Source organism: Eulemur rufifrons, chromosome 1, assembly GCF_041146395.1.
Source record: "Eulemur rufifrons isolate Redbay chromosome 1, OSU_ERuf_1, whole genome shotgun sequence".
Taxonomy (NCBI): domain Eukaryota; kingdom Metazoa; phylum Chordata; class Mammalia; order Primates; family Lemuridae; genus Eulemur; species Eulemur rufifrons.
In genome coordinates this window covers 30,884,148-30,907,069 of record NC_090983.1, presented here as the reverse complement: position 1 = coordinate 30,907,069, position 22,922 = coordinate 30,884,148, and the positions used below count along the sequence as shown (strand labels likewise).

Sequence of the window (22,922 nt, the reverse complement as noted above, 5' to 3'; positions counted from 1 at the left end):
CATAATAAGGCTCATAAGCAGAAGCAAACATGGAGAAAAAGTTATGTTCTATGGCTATTTCTAAGTAGAGAAATAGATAACCTTCTTTTAAAACCACCATTTCAGTAAACCACCATTAAGATAAATTTTGACATCTGGACATGTCAGCTTTGTAATCAGAAAGCTAACTGTTTATAATATAGCATGTGAGATGTCAGGAGCATCTTGGATTCATCAAAAGTCAATTCACGAAACGTGGTTATTCCCTTACCTTGTGACAACAACCCAGGGAGGGAGAGTCTTCGACTGCCTCCCTCTGATTCTTCTTCTCTGATATCCACAAGACTTGAACTTTTTTTCCCTTGCATGGATTCCTGTTTAACCTGTTCTTCTCTGCTATCTTTCAAGCCTTCTGGGCCTATGGCACTACTCCCTGCCTGAGCTCCAGTTTCACAAGGGGCTGTACTATAAAAGTTCATAACTTTCTTCAGTGACAAGGCACCAGCTTCATATGTAGCAGCCACTCTCACACCCACAGCAGATGCACAAGAGACCACCAGGCTGTTTAGAGCTGAGGTGCTTGTGGTTGGTGGGCTGTGAAGATTAGGAATTGCTTCTTCTACAAGAGGCTAAAATATACACACATAAAAAAGTATATAAATATAATCTCTTAAGTAATCAATAAAAAGAAAGTTTAATACTCATCACTATTTGCCTGTAAGAATCTAAAACAGCAGGAGGTCTCTTCAGCTTCAATTTAAAGGTATTCCCCCTTGATCATGGAGTTACCACATTATATGAAAATAAGTACTCAAAATACAGTTCCTTATTGAAAGTACTTCCTTTTATCTGGGTGTTGTGTTTTTTCCATGGTATTTAAAAATAAGCCCCAGCTGCTTTTATATTATTAAGTATAATATGGGGGGAGGGGGAGGAAAAGGAATGGAAAACACTGCCTTGAATACAAGGTACACTGTGACAGCACTGAATAGACAATTGAAAACATACAAACTTTATTATTGATCACTTCTAGGAAAATTTACACAGATTGCTACTAAGAAATACCAGAAAAATTAGATTTTATGAAAAAAGGCTTTTCCTGAAATGTTTCATAAATGGAAATTTAGATATAGCATTATATAGGCAGAAAAATAACTTATGCCTCTAACCTATCACCGTTCAAATTATGTTAAGTTCAAGTGCTTTTACTGTCTCATCAATGAGTTATTTTCCATGACCCAGGAGCTAGACCAGCTGCAGAATTACCTTTGCTCTTGCTACCACAGAGGGTAAATGTGGCAGGTTAATAATTAAACATTTGGAACCAATGTACTTAGTGTGATTCATAGGTGCATTAGACAGTCAAACTAAAGTTTTCTAACATCTTAGAGAAAAATCAGTTAAAACTTAATCTAAGCTGTCAAACACTGTTTACCAAAAGGGAAAGTCATTAAATATAACTACAAATACACACAAAAAGCCTTTGGCTTATCAGCATAGGTTACATTGAAAACTTTGCTTCTTATTCTACCCAAAGATTCCAAAGGGTATACATACATTCCTTAATTTGTCCTGAATTAAACACCAAACCAATAATTTTTTTTAACATTGGCTTCTTATTTTCTTAAAGGAAATAATCTCTGGTGCATAGCACAGTGCTGACATGTAGTAGGTACTCAATATATTTTATTCAATTAAATACTAAATTCATAAGAGCTATTTCTGTAACAAATGAGTAGTCTGTAACTGAAATAGTCAACAAAATAAACAAATATACCATGTAAAACAAAAGATAAATACAAAGCCTATTACTTCTTTGGTAATATAATTCCCATGATATCTTTGTCAGAAGAACTAGAGTCACTGTTTCCACCCTTTGTTTACAAAGGCTCATAACAGAAGTGGTGATGGTATTGAGAGGTGACTATTTTAGGGGGTTCTTACCATTAGGTAGAGGAAAGTCACAAAACTCTACCTTATATAAACCTTAAAACTATTGTTCTAACTGGCTCCTTCTACTTACCTATATTTAAAAATATAGTAAGTAAACAAACAAACCCCCAAAAACAAAAAAAAAGTACATGACCAGCAATTTTTATGTAAGACATAATTTGAGGAATCCCAATCAACCAATAATATTTTGGTTTATTTCCTGAAAGTAAGAAACTCTTTCAGTTATATCTGCCCAGAAGAGAAAAACTTATCCTAAACCACATAAATTCCTCATGAATTAGCTGTATGATTGAGACGCTATTTACAAAGAATGATTTAAATTTAATAGGAACACACATTGTCAAAACTAGTATAAGTAACAAAAACTTCAAATGCTTAACAAAGTAAGTCCAAAGGAAAATGTAATTTCAATGATGGTAATCTAAAAATCATATAAACTATGTATAGTAAACTTTTAACTTTAAATTTAATAAATTAATGACTTTTGAAAAGTCAACCTTTTTTGTAACCACGTACAATCTAAGAACTTTCTACATGCGTGCTTGTTAAATTATTACTTTTGTTTTGTTTAGATTTTATAATACCTTTCTCCAAACAGTTTATTCCTGATCTTTTTTAAAAATTCAAATATCCACAAGGTTCAGTGAATAGATTGTGAAATAAACACTATTTCTAAAAATACCTCCATATTGTCATTCTGACAGAGTAAATAACAGGAATAAAGAATCAAGAGGGCTGGGCGCGGTGGCTCATGCCTGTAATCCTCGCACTCTGGGAGGCCGAGGCGGGTGGATCGTTTAAGCTCAGGAGTTCGAGACCAGCCTGAGCAAGAGCAAGACACCGTCTCTACTTAAAATAGAAAGAAAATTAGCTGGACAACTAAAAAATATATGGAAAAAATTAGTCCAGCATGGTGGCACATTCCTGTAGTCCCAGCTACTCAGGAGGCTGAGGGAGAAGGATTGCTTAAGCCTAGGAGTTTGAGGTTGCTATGAGCTAGGATGAGATCATGGCACTCTAGTCCGGACAACAGAGTGAGACTCTGTCTCAAAGAAGAAAAAAAAAAAAGAAAAGAAAAAGAATCAAGAGCCTATGTGATCTCAAAAACCTAAGGGGGGAAAAAAATCACAGGACAATTCTTTTATGATTAGATGTCTTTGTTTTTTGTCTTCTTACCTTAGAGTTTTGGTAAAAAGCAAAACCAAAATGCTACACTGGGAGTAAAACACAAAAATCTCCTTTTAGAACAATTTGTTCAAAGCAGGGGGATTCAAACTGTACCATATGCTATTGGTAAATAGCTTTTGTCCATTTTACCGAAAGTTTTCAAATGAGAATAGTTTAAATAAGATAAAGAAAGTATTACCCAACTCCTCAGATAAAGCCTCTTAAGGACTATAGCTATAACTGGAAAAAACTCAAATATGTAATTGCCTATAAGTTTTAAATCTGCCTAGAATTGAAGGATCTGCCACACAGCAACCTTCCTTGTTAAAGAAGGAAACGATTTTACAGAATTCTGGAGAATGGCACAAATACAGGTAAGAAGAATCTTTGTGAATACATAGTTACATTAGATTAAACTATGCAAGGGCCCACTAAAATTCAGTACCTTAGCCATGGGGTGAAAAGTACTAGCATGAAAAAAAATGGGATTCTGCTACTTACAAAACAAGCCCAACATGACATCTTTCAACATCATAAAGGGCCAGAACCTGAACATAAAAAATGATTCTGAATTAACCCAGGTTCTTTCCATATCTAGGATTGCCTGATAAAACAAAATTATAGTCAAACTCAAAAAATAAAAAATGCTATCAAGCCTTAAGCATTTTAAAGTTTCTAAGGAAAAGCTCACATGGTTTAATTCCAGAAACACATTCATATTATAAAATTTAGCAGGTACCTGAGATGCCACTGGCTTTTCACCGTTCTCTGAATCCTCTTTTATTGAATGATCTGACAGTTTCTGCAAGTATTCATTTACTGCCTGGGTGTCAGGGTATGATGGTACGTTTCTGGCAGAAGAAATTCCAGTTGTTTCCGTGATGTTTTGTTGGAAGGAAATGGCATCGCCACTCGTGGTCTGAACACTTCCCACATTCAGTTCAGTAGCAACAGGCAGATCATTTGCTACAGGAGTGTTCTCAAATACTTCTCCCTGGCTGTCAAGGGTTTCAGCGGAGGGGCTGATGGCAGTGCTGGCATGGTTTTCTGCCTGGGATTCTGACAGTGTCACACCTAATGGGCAACAATGACTGTCTGATATAATCACATGGTCTTCCTTGTCAGTCATGGTAATTAAGAGCTGGCTGCACTGGTTGCATCTTTCTGGGACTGGCTTCAGATCCTGAGAGGGGAGGCATTGTACAAGTGCTAAGCTGTGGAAAGCACCACAGGCAACTTGTAGCACCACTCGCCCAGCAAGATGTTCTACCTTTTGTGGCTTTGTCACTGGGAAGGTAGTGGTAATGAGACCCAACTGACAACCAGTACCCCATGCCCAAATCTCTCTGCTTATTGACAACGCCAGAGTGTGCTCCTCGCCACATGCCAACTGCAAAATCCTGACTGCTAACAAAGGACTGGTCTCAGAATCAGAAATGCTGACAGGATTCGGTTCTGGCACATACTGCTGGTTGGCTACTGCACACTGGCCAGCAGCATTCTCCCCCCACATGTACACTACACCACTTTCTGTCACTGCTCCACTGTGGAAGCTCCCTGAGGCCACAGTAACAACATATTGCCCAACCAGGGCATTTTCTAGGACAGGGCTACTTGGACAAATCTCTGCTGGTTCACTTCTCCAGGGAAGGGTCCCAAAGCTGTAGACCTCACCATCTGAAGGTTTAAAAAAAAAAAAAAAAGGAAGTGTTAGTGAATTAACTAGAAACTTTTAGTCCCCTCTAGATTTCACAAAATAAGATTTTTAATTTTCACAAGCACAGTTGTAGAGATTTGGTTCAAGCATATGATATTTCACATTTATTCATCTTTTAACAAATAACACATTTTAACATTCTGCACTAAAGTGGGAATTTCTGCAAACTGCATGAGGCTAACTCCTTTCCTTTAGCCTCATCCTACAAACTCCAGTCCACTACTAATGGCTACCATGATAGGGTATAACAGAAGCAGATTCCAAGCACTCAAAGACAAAATAATAATCATGTTAAGATAAAAGAAGCAGAAGATAAGACAAACACATTCACTAATATCTAAAACATTCACTACTACTGAACAAGTCAGAGCAGCAGAAAATTACGCAATGGCATAAAAATATTAGACTCATTTTGGCCAAGACAAAAAATTTAGCTTTATGCCTCTAGGCTGTACAGAAAACACCAATTGTTAACAAGACATGACTGTCTTGACGTTGTATATTATATTACGTATAATTTTTAAATGTTAAACGTAACATACAGGTTGAGTATCACTTATCCAAAATGCTTAGACCAGAAGTGTTTTGGATTTGGGATTTTTTCAGATTTTGGAATATTTGCATTATACTTACTGGTTGAGTATCTATTCCAAATCTGAAAATTCCAAATCCAAATACTCCAATGAGCATTTCCTTTGAGCATCATGCTAGCACTCAGAAGTTTCAAATTTTTGAAGCATTTTGGATTTCAGATTTTTGAACTTGGGATGCTCACCCTGTATATTATGTACTAGATACTACATAGGCTTTCCGAGGTGATATTTGTTTAAAAAGCAAATAATCACAAAAAACAAACAAAGCAAAAAACAAAAGAAACTGTGAAAATGACTGGCTAGCTTTAGAATTAACATGAAAGGATGAAAGGCACCAGTTAGTTGGGTACACAAATGATGATATCTTCCTATGTCCAAGTATTCTACCAAGTCTGAATTTCACTATAGTACTGTGGGAGTTTGGGAGCAAGCGCACATAATTTAAGCTGGCTAAAAATTCAAATGGAACAAAAACTGGGCTACAGATTTTGAAAAGTATTGAACCAAGCCCACTATCCCTTCTTTTCCATAAGGCTTATCCATTTTTTAAAATTAATGAAGAAATAAATACTATTTTTTTTCCCCACAAGGCAGCAATTGAGTTGATGATGAAAACGTGCAAACTTTATCTCTGACCAATTATATATGGCAGGTATACACTCAAATTAACTCATCACAATATCTATGAAAGGATGAACTCAACACTCGCTAGAGAGAAGATATGTGCCTTTATTAGGAAACTTATAGTTTAGATAAAGAGTACTGAGAAAATAAGCTCACTGGTTAAGCTCTTTTAAACTTTTTTCCCCAGGTGGTATAACAATACATTAACTCACTGTTTTGTTTTGTTTTGTTTGTTTGTTTGTTTTGAGACAGGGTCTCACTCTATTGCTGGGGCTAGAGTGCAGTGGCGTCATCATAGTTCATACTACTGGGCTTAAATGATCCTCCTGCCTCAGCCTCCCAAGCAGCTGGGACTACAGAAACATGCACCACATCCACTAATTTCTCTATTTTTTTTTGGTAGAGACTGGGTCTCACTTGTGCTCAGGCTGATCTCAAGCTCCTGGCCTCTAGCAATCCTCCTGCCTTGGCCTCCAAAAGTGCTAGGATTACAGACGTGAACCACCGCACACAGCCACACTAACTCTTTCAACTGACATTATTCCACTAGTGAGCAATATTTCAAGGAAATGGATATTTAGACCCCCCCACCTGAAGCACATTAAAAATAGTGAATCAATGAAGTATCCTCATTGAATTATAAGCTAATTTTCAAATTTAATAGAGACAAAAAGCTTGAAAATTTCTAGCATTTAATCAGTACCATTTCTTCATTTCAAAAAGACAGCACTGGAGATCTGTGTGCCATTTCAACCTACATACTTGTGTGAGATGACATTTTTTTTTTGTAACTTTGACACCTAATACCAGGACACTGCTTAACCATGAGCAATGATAGGCTATTTATATATTTTCCCTCAGTTGTCCCAACCTTGTGGACATGAGTATAGATTTTAAAGATACCATGTTCATGAAGGGTTTTAAATATCTTAATGAAGACATTCCACATATCTTATTGAAAACAATAATGATAACAGAATTCCATTTATATATGCTTAAGAACTATATATTTTAAAGCTCCTAGGGCAGGTGTTAAACATAGCTCACATTTTAAAAATAAGACTCTTTCTAAAGTCTTGAATAATATTATAGAACCATATATATTATAATAAAAGGAATAGAAAGATTAGAAAGAAATCCATAAAACCACCAAGGCCAAGTTTAAGCTTTGTTTCCTAGACTCTGCCTTCCCTTAGTTCCTAGAAGGAAAACACCAAAGCATTATTTAATACTTGACAAATGCTTACAGAGCGGAAATATATAAATTAATAAAGTCGATGGCAGTCCTTGCCCAACCAAATTTGCCATGACTGAGTTGATAAACTGCCATCAAGATTAAAGGCAAATCCCCTATATAATTTATAGCATAGCTGTTTCTTTCTGTTATAGATTCATAGATTTTATAATATGCTCTTGTGAGCTACTATTTATGCCTGAGAAAAACTGTACTAAGACAGTATGGCCAAGTGGCTTAAAAAGTAGCCTTTGAAATCTGACAATCTGAGTTCTAATCCTGATTCTGACAGTTTAATAAATGCATGTGCTTGGGAAAAATTATTTAACCCCCCTGACTTTCAGTTTTCTTATCTGTGAATAATAACAGCAGCTACCTTATAAGGTGGTTATGAAGATTCAGTGAGATAACACGTGGAAAGTACTCAGTGTAGTGCCTGGCACACAATCGTTGAATAAACATTACCTATTATTAATATTATTATTCTGATACAGTTAATGAACAGCTGTAGCAAAAGAGTCACTGAATAGGTAACCTTTTAAAAAGGTTAATTTTTCATGTATTTACTACTACAAAATTTAAAAATTATAACTCTCCCTTTTATTTTACTTAATGGTATGTTTTAAATTTAAGAACTAATCTGATTTCTTATAGAAGGAGTAAGAACATTTTGAAAACTGGGGGTTCATTAACAACCCCAGTATCCAGTAACTCTCTTACCTGATCTTATACACTCAGGCATTTATTAGCATTTCAGTTAGCATTTGTTAAGCCATCCTTTTCTTTTTTTTTTTTTTCCTTTTTTTTTTTATTTCAGCATATCATGGGGGTACAAAAGTTTAGGTTATGTATATTGCCCTTGCCCCCCACCCCCAAATCAGAGCTTCAAGCGTGTCCATCCCCTAGACAGTGCGCATCACACTCATTATGTATGTATACACCCGTCCCCTGCCCCGCCCACATCTGCCTGACACCCGATTACTGTTATTCCTAAATGTGCTCTTAGGTGATGATCAGTGAAACCAATTTGATGGTGAGTACATGTGGTAAGCCATCCTTTTCAATACCGTCAGTCAGAAGAACTCCATGTTTCACTCCAAGGGCTGCCTGCAGAACAGTCTTTCCTCCCCAGCCTGGCAATCTCTCTGGTGTTAGGGAAAAGGATCCTGCCTGCCAGACATGAACCAGGCCTCTTTCTTTGGATCCTTCTGCCTCTGTTGAGCTACAAACATCAAGAAAAATAGTTTAATTATTCCTGCAATTCAGAACCATATCTTTTGTTCTTAATACTTTTCATGAGATTGTAACTTTTACATAGATGACCGGGTCAGATAGTTTAACTAGCATCTATTTTATGCTTTGGTTATGACACAAGAGCCAAGACAAAACAACTATTTATATAAAAGGCTACAGGATAATCTAAACCCACAAATTACCTATCTCCATCTACGAAGCAAACAAAACCTGGGCTATTTTTGGAAGTTTTATGATGTGATAGCATAAAATTTCAAGATCCTAACTTCTCAATCCATTAACTCCTTGTTTAGACATTAAAGTTACAACATCCCAAGCTGAAGTCTTATTCTAAAATTTTAGTTTCTAATTGGTAAAAAGTGTTTGATGAGGAAGATATGAGGAATAGGAATCCATATTTCACTTTACGTTGAGTTTAAATATATCACTGCTATTTAAATTGCTAAGAATCAAATTTGTAACATATACCAGTAAATTCCTTCATGCTTTGCCTAAGTTTTAGCTAAAGAATTCTATCTATCTGATGACTTTAGTTCAAGGACTACAAAACACACAGCTGCATAATAATGACCATAACTTAACTGCCTCCTTCTAAGAAAAGGGCACTTAAGATACTTTGTGTTTTTTTCACATTAAGTTTTCTTATGAACCATTACTAATAGTATGTTTTTCATTTTTTGTCTAGAACACTGATGCCAAAATTTTAATGAAGCACAGAAACTCTTTGGAATATCTAGGAATTTCTCTACTTTTGCTAAATAATATTCCCTTAAATTGTAATTGGTTCTATGAAGAGGAAGAAGACACAAATTGAACCTTCCTTGTAAATATTTTCCAGGACTAGTTTTCTAAGGATGAAAGGTGATTACAATTAATAAGGATACTTCTGAAAACCTGAAACTATTTGTGAGAAAAAATGACTATAAGAGCTTTAAAATGATGAAATGAAGACATTTAATGCCTCTTACAAAGCTTGTCACTAATAGCTTTAATATCTTTCTCTAACAATCAACTAACTACAAATGTCAGTATTCCCACTTAATAGCCATCAACAAGAAAATTAAACCGAAGAGAAACTATACATATGTGAAGTTGTTTGCTTTCTAGAAGGATAGGAGAGGAGGAAGAAATGGTTTTACCTTCTCTTCTTTGAGTCCATCGGTCAATAAGAACACTCCATCACCAAATCATTTCCTCTTTGCAAAAAGTGTATCAAGACCTAAATGGTAAAACACAAGGTAAGGACAAAAATCAGTGAAAGAATATTTTATCCCTCAGATTTAAAAATAAATAAATAAAACAGCCCTCTAACAAGTGCACATTCACTGGGAAATAAATGTGCAGTGAAACTATTTAAACTATTTCATATCTTGCCTGCCAAAGTCAAACATCTAGACTGAGCCTGCCCACTAAGCTTATAAAAATGTCTGTTGACTGTCAAATGTAATGTCAAAGGAAGAAAAGACTACCTACAACTAAGCTGTACTTTTCCAGGCAACAGATTTTTATTTGTTTGTTTTTTATTATAAAGAAAAAAGTTCAATCTGAAAAATAAATGTGTTCAATACAAAAATTACGTATACATTAAAGGTAGTTTTTGAAAAATGCTCTGTCTGGAGCACATGAAGACTTAAATATCAATTAATTGAGAAAGATTTTCTAAAATCTCTTCAGTAATATATCAGAGATTCAAGTAGTTTTAATTTACACTTTTCACTAACGCACAAAAATGTTATATCATTAAAACAGAAAGTTTTCCACTTATTGGAACTAGTAGTATTTTCCCCAAATCAACCTCAATTCAAGACCAACATGCCTTATAACTCAAAGGGCTGAACAAAAGAAGTTTGAATTTTAAATGAGCTGTTTTAAAATCCACCATTTAATAGAAAAGAGCTGCATGAAAATTATGATACAAATATCATGGCCCATCAGTTTAGAAACTCAATGTTTAATAAAATAAAAGCTGGAAAAATAAATAAGCAGACAGAAATGCTGAATGCATTTCAACTCAGAAATGCACATTTTAAAGGGCACCAAAACCCATGCAATGAGGTGCAAAACAAAAGCAATGAGGTCTAACTGCGTGAGCCATAAAAACACTGGGGCCAAATTTGTGATTTTTCTGCAAAAGGATATGACATGGTCACTGTGCTCTGAAAACAGCCCATACCAGCAGGAGTGATCTAGGATCCATCTGTTTCCTCCAGGTTGCCTGTGAATTCTTACCGTTTCCCATCTGTATATCTGAAGGAAATTACTTTCTACCTAATGCTTATTTTAAAAAGATTTTGAATCATTCAAAGTTGGAAGAAGGGTACTGTGTAAACAAAAGATATACCTGAACAAATCAATAAATGCTATTAATTTAATAAATACAATTATTAAGTGCTACTATGCTTTGTGAATGATTAGTAATTAACTTTTAGTAAAATGCACAGTTCATGGTGTACAGAGAAATTCTAAAGCCAGACCTAATATGTGCTTATGTATCAGAGATTGAGGAGTTACTGCACCCTTGATTAAATTTTGACAATACCCAACGGAAGCCAGAGAACTCCTCTGGGAGGACACGGAAGTACAAAAGCACACCTCACTTCACACAACTCATTCACTATATGTAAACATTTTGTCTTACTGCATGACAATCAAAAATGTTGAGACTGTTTTGGCAAAGTGAATAAAGCAGTCAATCTTTATTCTCTCTTATTCAGATTTTTGAATACAGTTTTCTTAAAGTTGAGTATACCTTACTCCATATTATTTATCACCACCACTCTTTTTTGTAAACCCAAACTGTTTTACAATTTTCTACAAACTGCTTTACAATTTTCTTTTCTTACTATGTATGGTAGGCAGAATAATGGTCCCCAAAGATGTCCAGGTCCTGATGCCCAGAACCTGTGAATGCTAGGTCATGTGGTACTAATCAGCTGTCCTTAAGATAGGGAGAGTAGCCTGGTTCTCCAGGTGGACCCAATGTAATCAGAAGCTCCTTTAAAGTGCAGCAGGGAAGCAGGAGGGTCAGAGAAAGAAATACGATGATGGAAGCAGGGTCAGAGAGATGTTATATTGCTGACTTTGAAAATGGGAGAAGGTAACCATAAATCAAGGAATGTGGGTGGAATCTAGAAGCTGAAAAAGGTAAGGAAAGGGATTCTCTCCCCCAGCCTCCATAAAAAAGCCCAGCCATGCAGACACCTTGATTTTAGCCTATAAAACTTGTGTCAGACTTTTAACCTATAGAACTCTAAGATAATATGTTTGTGTTATTTTAAGCCACTAAGTTTGTAGCAATTTGTCGTAGCTGCAACAGAAAATTAATGTTCCAGGGTCCTAATTAAAACAAAAGAAAACTAATATACTATTTCACACACATCTTTCTATATCAGCATTTATAGGCCTATCTCATTTTGTTTCAATGGTGTTTAATATATTAACTTCTTTCAAGCAGACGTGTCTGCCTGAAACTCAAATAGGGCAATGAGAAAAAGAGATATGACTGCTGAGGAAACACAACTAAACAGGAATATTGCAGCTAGATGTGGGAAGCTTATGTTACAGTTTTACCCTCACATACTTATATAAGGGTGGTATTTACCAGCTCCATTTAACATAACATTCTATCTCAATTATGTATCCATACACAAGTAAAGCAAAAATTTATCTTTCTAATATTTTTATGATTGCCTCTCCATGAAATCTGTAAGACTTGCTTCACCCATTCAAATAGCATTTAAACTTCTTTATGTTCTTTCATTGCTTTACATTTTAAATTGCTATAAAATTGCCTAATCATAAGGTTTCCTTTGGGGATATATCTCCCCAGGTGAGCTTTACAGTCCTTACTCTACGTTCCTTTGGAGAGTAGGATCTTTGTGCTCGGCTGCTTTTCTGTTACAGTAACTTTCCTCTGTAGACCTGTATTATATTAACCAGCTGATAAAAAAAAAAAACCTGTGTGATGTTGTATAAACAGTATTTACTGTGGGGTCCTCTCTTGCCTTGCATGGCCTCTCTACAGATCAATGGCATCTCTGTAAAATGAGCAAAACAGACTCCATCGTTCGCTCCAGCTATTAAGTTCTATGATCCACAGAACAAAGCTAGATTCACTTTAAAGTATAACACTCTGTACTTCAAATTAGCATCTCCTTTACAGTAATATATAAAGTAATTAAATTCTCAGATGGCCCTTTAAAACAAAAAGCAAACCTTGGTTCTTAATGAATTGATATCACTTTTAAGTCCCACTGGACACACACCCTTCTGCTACATTTAACAGAGAAATAAACTGTCTTGTACAAGCCAAGGATATTGTGTAAACATCATCACCTGGGAGTGCCCTAAAAAAAATCTAGTGTAGATGTCTTAATTATTGCTAGAAAGAGCTACAAACCTTCTACAGGTGTACAATACCTTAACCAGAAATCCAAAATCCAAAAAGCTCCGAAAACTAAAAGTTTTTTCACTTTTAGTGAAGAGAAAAAAAAAAAAAAAGAATTTTTAACTCTTTTGGTGGCAAAATCTAATTTGACCTGAACTCAACTGACAGCAAAATCTGACCTGAACTAATGTGGGTTATTTATCATTTTTATTCTTTTAGTGTGAATATTCATATATTCTGCTACAGAAATATTAATATGAATATGGGGTAGTACCACAGATCCCACTGAAAGTGTTGTATGTGGTTTATGCACCTTATTGTAAAGAACAAAAATAAAATATCTGAATTCCAAAACATAACTTGCCCCAAGGGTTTTGAATAAGAGTAGGAACCTAAAAAATAACTATCATTTTTGGGGGGAAGTCCTCCCAGCTGTTAACTATTTTATACTTAGTTTCTTTTATGTACTTTTAACATTGACTTCATTTTGGAGAGGACACCAAGAAGTTGCATTGTTTACAGAGGGACATTCTAGGGATACATTAATGGCAATGATTTATGAGGTTGGTGTAAAAGTAAATTGCAGTTTTAGCATTGTTGAAATTTGCCATTTGATATTGGAATACATTCTTAAATAAATGTAGTTACGTTATACATCATTTTAATGCACATTTATGGATTTATGATTTTTTGCTAATGACATAACTTTCTGTTTATATTTATTTTAGACTATGGAAATGTTAGACAAAAAGCGAATTCCAGCGATTTTCTTATTCAAGTTCAAAATGGGTCGTAAAACAGCAGACACAACTCACAACATCATCAACGCATTTGGCCCAGGAACTGCTAACGAATGTATGGTGCAGTGAAGGTTCAAGAAGTTTTGCAAACAAGACGAGAGCCTTGAAGATGAGGAGTGCGTGGCCGGCCATCAGAAGTTGACAATAACCAGCTGAGAGCAATCATCAAAGCTGATCCTCTTATAACCACACAAGAAGTTGCTGAGGAACTCAACGTCAACCATTCTATCAGCATTTGGCATTAGAAGCAAATTGGAAAGGTGAAAAAGCTCAATAAGTGGATGCCTCATGAGCTGACCAAGAATCAAAAAAATCATCGTTCTGAAGTGTCGTCTTCTCTTATCGTATACAACAACAATGACCAATTTCTTGATCAGATTGTGACGTGCGAAGAAAAGTGAATTTTATACAACTGGTGACAACCACCCCAGTGGTTGGACTGAGAAGAAGCTCCAAAGCAACTTCCCAAAGCCAACCTTGCGCCAAAAAAAGGTCACAGTCACTGTTTGGTAGTCTGCTGCAGGTCTGATCTGCTACAGCTTTCTGAATCCTGGAGAAACATACATCTGAGAAGTATGCTCAGCAAATCGATGAGATACACTGAAAACTTCAACACCTGCAGCCGCCATTGGTCAACAGAAAGGGCCCAATTCTTCTCCATGACAACGTCTGACCACAGGTCACACAACCAATTCTTCAAAAGTTGAACTAATTGGGCTACAAAGTTTTGCCTCATGCTCCATATTCACCTGACCTCTTGCCAACTGACTACCACTTCTTCAAGCATCCTGACAACTTTTTGCAGGGCAAACACTTCCAGAACCAGCAGGATGCAGGAAATGCTTTCCAAGAGTTCGTGGAATCCTGAAGCACGGATTTTTATGTTACAGAAATAAACTTATTTCTCATTGGCAAAAATGTGTTGATTGTAGTGGTTCCTATTTTGATTCATAAAGATGTGTTTGAGCCTGGGTATGATGATTTAAAATTCATGGTCCAAAACCACAATTATTTTTACACCAGCCTTTAATACATTTGTTTCAAACGTTTTAAGCCAATTTTATGATGAACATGCCCATGTGCAGCACCCAAATTAATTATCCTGCCTGCAAATACTCACTGGCTCAACTTCTCAGTGTAGGAAGGAGGCCTGGGCTCTTTAGTTTCACACAAGGCAGCCAATTTGGTGAAGGAGAAAGAGATGAATGAATGAAAGAGGTGCTTTGGGGGCAGAACAACTAGTACTTGGTGATTAGACACAGGGAAGGGATAGAGGAGAAGGAGGCTGTGTTGGTGGTTCCATGTGCTAAAATGGAAAAAGTGAGAGAGACAAGACTTAGAAGTGAAAGATAAGATTCTGATAAGATTTGTTTTTATGTTAAGCTCAAGATGCCTCTGAGAAATCCAAGAGTACATACCAAGGGAGCAACTGAATATATGAGCATGGAGTTCAGAAGAAAGATCTCAGCTATTGATATAAACTTGTGAAGGCATATGGATAATATCTGAAATCAAGATAATGTCCTTGGAGTGTGTGTAAAGAAAAAAGGAAGACACAGGATCAAACTGTAAGGAGCTCCTGCACCTAGAGGTTGGACAGGATGAGGACCAAGCAAAGAGAACTGAGGTGAGAAGTGGTCTGAAAGCAAGGAGAAACATGAGCATGGTGTGGGCACATGAAAGCAAAACAGAATATATTTCAGGAAGGAGGGTCAAGGCAGCTGATGTCTCATGAGAACTAAAAAGCGTCATTGGATTTGCCAACACAGATATCACTGCTGAACTTGGCCACAATTTCAGTGGTTTCTTTGGTGAATGAAAACCAGATTGGAGTATACTGAATATGAATGGGAGGTGATGATGTAAAAATAACTATTTTCAGTGGATGATTATTTTGAAAAAGTTGAAATGGCAAAGAAATGGACCAGTAACTGGAGGGAAATGGAAAAATGAAGGGGTTTTTTTGTTGTTTTAGGTTGGGGAGATGAGAGAAAGTTAAAATGTTTGCACAATGGCTGTGATCCTAGATGTAGGGGATATGAGGACAGAGCAGAGCCAAAGTCCTAAATTACGTAAAAGAGGATGCCATCAGAACATGTGTGGAGGAATTGATTTTTTTCACAAGAGGAAGGGCCTATATTTCTTAAAAGAAGAAAGGAGATGACAAGTACAGACATAGGCAGGATTACAAATTTTGTAGTGGGAGGGTAAGAGTCCCATATGATGGTACCTGTAAGTGACTAGGACTTCATAGTATGTGTGTTGTACATTCTAATCTCACTCCTGGCTCCATTCATTGTTTCTTTATTTTACCTTACCATATCTATATATTTTTGTAAGCTACTTTAAATCCTTTTTGGAACAAGGTAGGATATAAATAAAATTTTAAATGTGGTATACAAATCTGTTAGTAGACTATTGCCCAAATGCAAAGAGAAAACTAAATCATACAGGATCCTATGTATTCATCTCTAGTAAATTTTATTTTCTAAAGTCTTTTTGCCATAATTTAGTGAAAGGTAAATTTGCAAGTCATAAGTACAATAACTTTCAAATGCTTAAATTTCAACAACTAAAACTACATGTATTCTTTTCATCTACTATATTCCAAGTACTATGCTAGTCTAAAATTTTCATGGAAGCAGGGTAACTGATCTTATTCTCAATTATATCCCAGCTGCTTAGCACAGTCCTGGTGTATAACAGGTACTCAATAAATAACTGTAAATAAAAAGTTCCTGCCCTTAAGGAGTTTCCATACTAATATGTTCTCTTTGTGACTAGAATAATGGCTCTCTATAGAGTAGACAGTACCCTTAAGGCACAGGAAAGCTAATTTACACTAGCGAAGCTGGGCCCTCCTAGACTTATTCTCCTGTCTCATTCACTGGTTTAAAATATGCATATTGGCTGGGCATGATGATCATGCCTGCATTCCAGCCTGGACAACATAGAGAGACCCCATTTTTAAAATAAATAAAAAGAAAAACTGGATATTTTAATTAGAATAGTCAAATAATTATTTTACAAGAGTAATGATACAAAGTTAGAAGAGTAATGATAATTAGTGATTAGAATGACTAGACATTCAGATAAGAAGACAATAAAAATACTGGAGGAGCAAATTGTATCATAATGCCCTGAAAGGAATATGGACATAGAATGACTACTTAGATACAGAAGTACTACAGATTTCAGGCAGCCATTAACACTTTCTTTTTAAAGTTTGAGTTGGTTCCATTTTACTACAATGCAGTAAACCAGAGTTTATACTGTGAATGCAGTAAACAATAATTTAAGAGCCCAGTAAATGCTTAACAAATATTTGCTTTTAGAGGCTCAGTCAGTATGTTTACACATGGATTAAGGCAACCTTTGACTCAAAACACCTGATTTACCAATAATCTATACACCAATGACTGCTACTTCCTGGATATCCTGCCACTGAAGCCTTCATCAACCAGTATAGAAGGTTGAGTAAAACTCACCTTGCACTGAAGCCTTGACCAAACAACCCCCAAGAAAGGTAGAGGTCACTTCAGATCCTGGCCCTCTCAGCCTTAAGTGCTGCACAGAAAGCACTGCCTGATACCACTGAGGGAGCTGACTAGTCTTTAAATGTTGATTCAGCATAAGTTAATGCACTGAATAAATTCAGTAGGCTGGCCTAGAAAGCTGCTTATTATTTATATAATGTTGTTACTAATAGGATAATGCACCTACTAAGCCATTGATTCAAAATATATCAACTCCTGGAGGTCAGAGACTACGACTTATTCATTGGTACACTCTTGTACCCACAGTAACCATTCTGTACAAGCTGGCCAGATTTAAGTGAGTACTTGAATGAGACATAGTCCTGGATCTTAAGTTCCAATCTGCAGACTTCTAAATGCTATAGGTTTCTAGTGCCCATAACAAAAGTCAATAATAGATACAAAAGTAAAGTTATCTTCTCATAACAGAAACTCTCATACATAATTTGCTAATAATATTTCCCAATGGTGAAGACATTTTTACATCATGTCACTTCACAAATGTTAGAAACAACCCAGGAAAGAACAGTCACTTTCTCCTTAGTACAGTAGACAGCTTTTGGTATAATCAGGGACAGGAAGACTTCATAGTTTTGTGTTTGTTTTTTTTTTTCATGGCTTGCTGAAACCTAATAAAACTGTATTCTTCTGATTGTAGGAATCTTCTAAAAGGGAAATGACCGATGGTGGGGTTGGGGGAGGGTATGTAAACAGTAAAATAAATACCCAGCAATGCCCATTTAGCTCCTTTTTGTGCCTACTGCATACGTTTAAAATGCATTTTTCAGGATTATTAAAACTCCCATGAAACATTTTGATATATATCACAATTCCGACAATTGAATTTCAAATTCCCAGGTACTGAAAGAATTTGTGCCCATCATTACATGGTACAGTGTCGTGATAAATAAGTCTTGATACAAATTCATTATTCCTTTAATATTTTGTTACTATTCTTTTATTAAAATGACCACAATTTTTAAAGGCAGTATTAGAAATACAGTTTAAAATATGATTTATTTTATTAGTAATAGTGCTTAAGATCATTGAGGGGCCACATAACTAAACAGGAAGTATACATATCAAATAAAAATATTACTCTGGAGATACAAGTTTCACTTATTTTGAAAATGCTAGTAACAAGTCTTCTTGATTAGGAATGAAAATATTGTTTAACTCACAAGTTTAAATACTGAGGTAATATTAGGAACCAGCTATTAAATTTATTATTCATTATTCAACCACTTAACACATTGTCATCATGTTGACTTATTAATATCTGCAGAGAGAGAATTATTTTCTTTGAGCAGTAACTAGGACATCCGTAGTCACAGTATAAACCCAGGTTTACTACATTATAATAAAATGTAACCAACCTAAACTTTAACAAATGTTAATGACTACAAGAAATCTGTGGTAATTCTGTATCTGACTTGCTCAGATACAAAATGTCCAAATTCCTTTCAGGGCATTATGATACAACTTGATCCACTATACTTTGAGAGCTCACGATGAGTATATGCTGCATTTCCCAAGAGCCTCTAGAATTTTAATTCCCCTGCAGCCTTTATAGAAGGATCATTCCTCATATCCTAAAGAAAGCATTTTCTCAGGAGCACAGGGTCAAACAGCAAAGCAAAATTGACCAAATAATTATGTCTGTCTCCTCTCCTTAGAGAAGCTTTACACAATGGAGCTGCACTGACACACTCCTTTCTTATTGCAGGGAGAGAAAGTTAGTTTTCCAGAGTCTTTGACGGTACAAAGTAAAATAAAGAAAGCACATTGGGAAAGAGCCTTGATTATAAATAAAAATTTTTATTAAAGTGCTAGTTTCACAAACTATTTTAACTATATATAAAACTGTAAAAATAAATAACAAATCCAGGTACCCATCACCTCGTTTAACAGATAACATTTTCATATTTGCTTCAGCTTTCTTTAAATTATAGGAAAAAAAGGTTATACATAGAGCTGAAGGAGCTCCACCCAGAATTAGCTACTATTCCTACAGTTAATATATCTCATTCCCATGTGTGTTTTTATACATACTTTTATGTACTTTCATTATATATATAAAATCAATAAACAATGTATGCTATTATATTGTTTTAAAAGTGTACATAAATGCATCTTACTGTATCCTTTGGCAACTTGCTTTTTTCACTCAACATTACATACTTGAGATGTATATATGTTGATAAGTATAGATCTTATTCATTTTTATGAAGGTATAGTATTTGATTGCATGAATAAACCAGTTTATCCATTTCCCTACTAATCCCTACAATTGGATTGTTCTACTTTATTGCTATTTTAAAGAGCTGCTATAATCATCCTTGTTACGTGTTTGCTTGGGCAATGCTCCAAGTTTAGTTAAGAATTTGGCTCAACAAAAATTTAGGCTATGGAAGAAAAGAACCCTGGAATGAATGTTAGCCCACCCAGATGCCATTATTAGGTCTAAAATCATCAACCTCCTCACAGGGGAGAACTGTGTGATGACTCAGAAGACAAATATTTAAATAACATGTGATAATTAAGGGAAACAAGAGATGATCAATTTGTGGAATTAATGAGACTAAAGCTGATCTTCTCTCTGAGCATATTCACTGGTAGCTAACTGAACCCTAACTAAAAGGCCCCAGTCGTTTTCTCATAGAAGTTGAGAAAATTGTATATTTTCCTCAAATTTAAAAAAAGTATACAAGAGCCCCAAAAAGTACTCACTACCTCGACAATTTAAATATTTTTGCTCTATCCACATAGATCAATTAGTTCAGCCACATGCAGGCAATCATCAAGACATAAGCTAAAGACTGCACCATTACACATACAGAGGAATGAGAGACAGGGAGAGGAAAATACACTCGATACTAAAAAGAACCAAGTCATAGTTTGTTGGTATTTTATTTGTGGTTACCAAGCATTTTCTTAAGGACTGATACCCTAACCCTACAAAACCTACTACCTTCTTGTTACTGAAGACAGAATTATTTGGTCATCAATGGAGAAGGGTTAAAAGAAAAAAACAATTGTTAAAAAGAAAAATAAAAACTGGACCAGGAAAATCTATATCCCAAATACAGTTGAAATACATGGTAGATTTAATTCCACAAAGTTACAAAAAGATTTAAATGATTTAGAAGTCACAAAATCCTCACAGTAGTCATCTGAGTGACTGAGAGAGGGGTTCAACGCCAGCCACACTATATCAAAGCAGGCCTTTTTTTACACTATCTCAAAAACCACCACTCTACCTTCCTTCCTAGTTTTTACAACTCATAATTTATCTGGTCTCACATTAATACAGAATTATAAAAGGGTTTTACAAGTCATTCACATTCTTTGAAAATACCATTTTTTGAAAATGGACCTAGCAATTACTGCTTTAAACCCATGTTTTTCATGAAAAGGTAGATTAAAAGTACTTTCCACTTAATCACACAAACACTAAAATCAGGTCTCAATGAAGTTCTTAGCACACCCTTTGCTTCTTTAACAGTCAAAATGCCCAGAGTATTTGTTCTAAATGACAACCTATTGGGAATGATAGTAAGAAGAGTTTAAAAAAAAAAAAAAAAAAAAAAGACAAACTGAATTCTGAAAAACTGAAATTTGGAGAGAAGGGATTCTAGCTTACATTGTGTAAATAAATTAAAAAAAAAAATCAGTGGCTTGCATATGCCATGCAAGTTTTCCCTCCAAAATTATCTGTTTAGTACTTTATTTTCTGGATCATTATCTTTTCAAATTTTAATACTGTCAAACAGCATTGAACTTTTCGTGTTACAACTATGAACCTTAAATCTGCCGATACTAGTGAGAGTTTAGGAACTAATAAATTCAAACTAGTTATGGATTCTATCAGCATCTTTTCCATATTAAATGCCCTTATGGAATACTAAAGTTACTACAGACCAACTTGAAATCATATTTTATAGCTGTTTTCATAAAATGTTCAGCTCTCTTCCCCACCACTTAGGAAAAAAAGAGTCTGCATGGGTCATGATGGAGTGGAAGAAATTAGTAACTATAAAAACAGCTAATATGTATTGAATATTTACCATGGGCCAGGCACTGTAATAAATGATACATGAACCATTACATGTAAAGGTATTATTATCAGGAAAGCATTTTTATCCCCAATTTAGAGACAATGGAGTTGAGGCAGAGAGATTAAATAACTTGCCCAAAGTCAAAGTTGTAAGTGGACATGTCTCTGGGTATGTCCAGGTCCAAAGCCTAGTATCTTAATCATTATGCTTATGTTAAGGTTAAAATATTACTATTTACTGCAAAAGCAAATTTTTTATTGCTTTAAATTCTTTAAGTATTCATTGACTCAAAGGCCAAGTGGTCACTCCAAATCATACATATATACGATAAACGGGGAAAAAAGGTGTAACCAATAGGTTTGCTGAATTTTCATACCCGCTCAGAATAAACACACATCACACAATTTTATTCCTTACGGCCGTTTAAGAACATTTACAGCCACCAACAAATATAAGGGCAATGGAGTAAGAATCTTCATTTGGGTACAACAGTTATTTCCTTCTGCATCCTAAACCAGAAAAAGAATACTGTACTTGGATATGTCATTTCAAACAATGTTATTTTTCCCCTTCCCTTATCATCAAAGCCCTAAGCAATAATACGCTTCTACCACCCTATGGTTGCCTGTCTCCAAAGTAGCCCTATTACCCGGAGGACCAACACCAGCGTCAGGACCATTTCCTTACGATAGCCCCTGTGTTATTTCCCTGTCTTCACTTTTCAAAAGACTTACATTCTCTGATGGATCATTTGACACACTAAAGGACTTGGCGAAACCACTAATTCTTAATATCAAAGTCATTTTCTTTTTTCCACAATCGCCTTTTCAAGCAACTAAAACTCTTGGTACACTCTTGACCGCGATGTGCAACCTGTGGCAAACCCGCCTGGAGCACTCACCAAGGTTCATAGCCAGGGACCCCGGTTTATCTGCTCATTCAATAAATCCTCGTGAATGAATGGGTGGAGAGCAGCGTGGGTGGAGGCGGGAAGAGGGGGCATGGAGGAATTTCAGGAGACTGAGACCACTGCAGTGGCAGGGAGGGACGCCAGCGAGTAGGAGAACCTAGGACCGAGACCAGGGGCCGCGTCTGGCGCTCCTCTACAAGCAGGCGCCGTCGGTCCGACGCAGAGCTGAGAAGACGCGGATGCGGTCTCCGCAGGCCCCCGCAGCGGACTTCCAGGCCTCGACCTGAGGCCCTGCCTCGCTCTCGGACTCCGGCCTCCCGCACATACGAGGTCGCAGACGACCAGCCCTATGAAGCTAAGCGCCAAACCCGGACCCCAGCTCGCTCACCTGACGCTCCACCGGCAGCACCGCGCTCTGCATCTGGCGCGAACCCGGCAACCCCACGGGTCCGCCAGATCAGCTGATTCATGGGGGGCGGAGCCTCCGGACAGGGGCGGGGATGCAAGGAGGCAAACGAGCGTAAAGGCGGGCGGGGATTGCTCTAGGAGGAGGTGGGGTTAGACTGGGAAAATGTTGACGGCGTCTGGTGGGGATCAAAATTCTTCGGACGCGTTAGGCACGACAGGCAACGTTCTCAGTAGCACTGTCCCCCACCTTAGGCTAGGGCGGAGCCGTCAGCCCTTAGGGCGCACTCTGCGATGACGTAAAA

At 36.3% G+C, this 22,922-nt stretch overlaps 1 protein-coding gene across 2 annotated transcripts in view; it reads right to left on the bottom strand.

The window, feature by feature from the left end:
* The window catches only part of ALS2 (alsin Rho guanine nucleotide exchange factor ALS2), a 74,686-nt gene extending 52,032 nt beyond the window's left edge, over positions 1-22,654 (bottom strand). For both annotated transcript variants that reach the window (XM_069484942.1, XM_069485038.1), the window contains exons 1-5: positions 22,601-22,654; positions 9,661-9,740; positions 8,335-8,489; positions 3,839-4,776; positions 251-608 (exon numbers count right to left, since the gene is read on the bottom strand). In XM_069484942.1, coding sequence (XP_069341043.1) covers positions 251-608; positions 3,839-4,776; positions 8,335-8,489; positions 9,661-9,680 — 1,471 coding nt within the window. In that variant the 5' untranslated portion in view covers positions 9,681-9,740; positions 22,601-22,654. The remainder of the gene's footprint in view (positions 1-250; positions 609-3,838; positions 4,777-8,334; positions 8,490-9,660; positions 9,741-22,600) is intronic.
* Between the last annotated feature and the right edge of the window lie 268 nt (positions 22,655-22,922).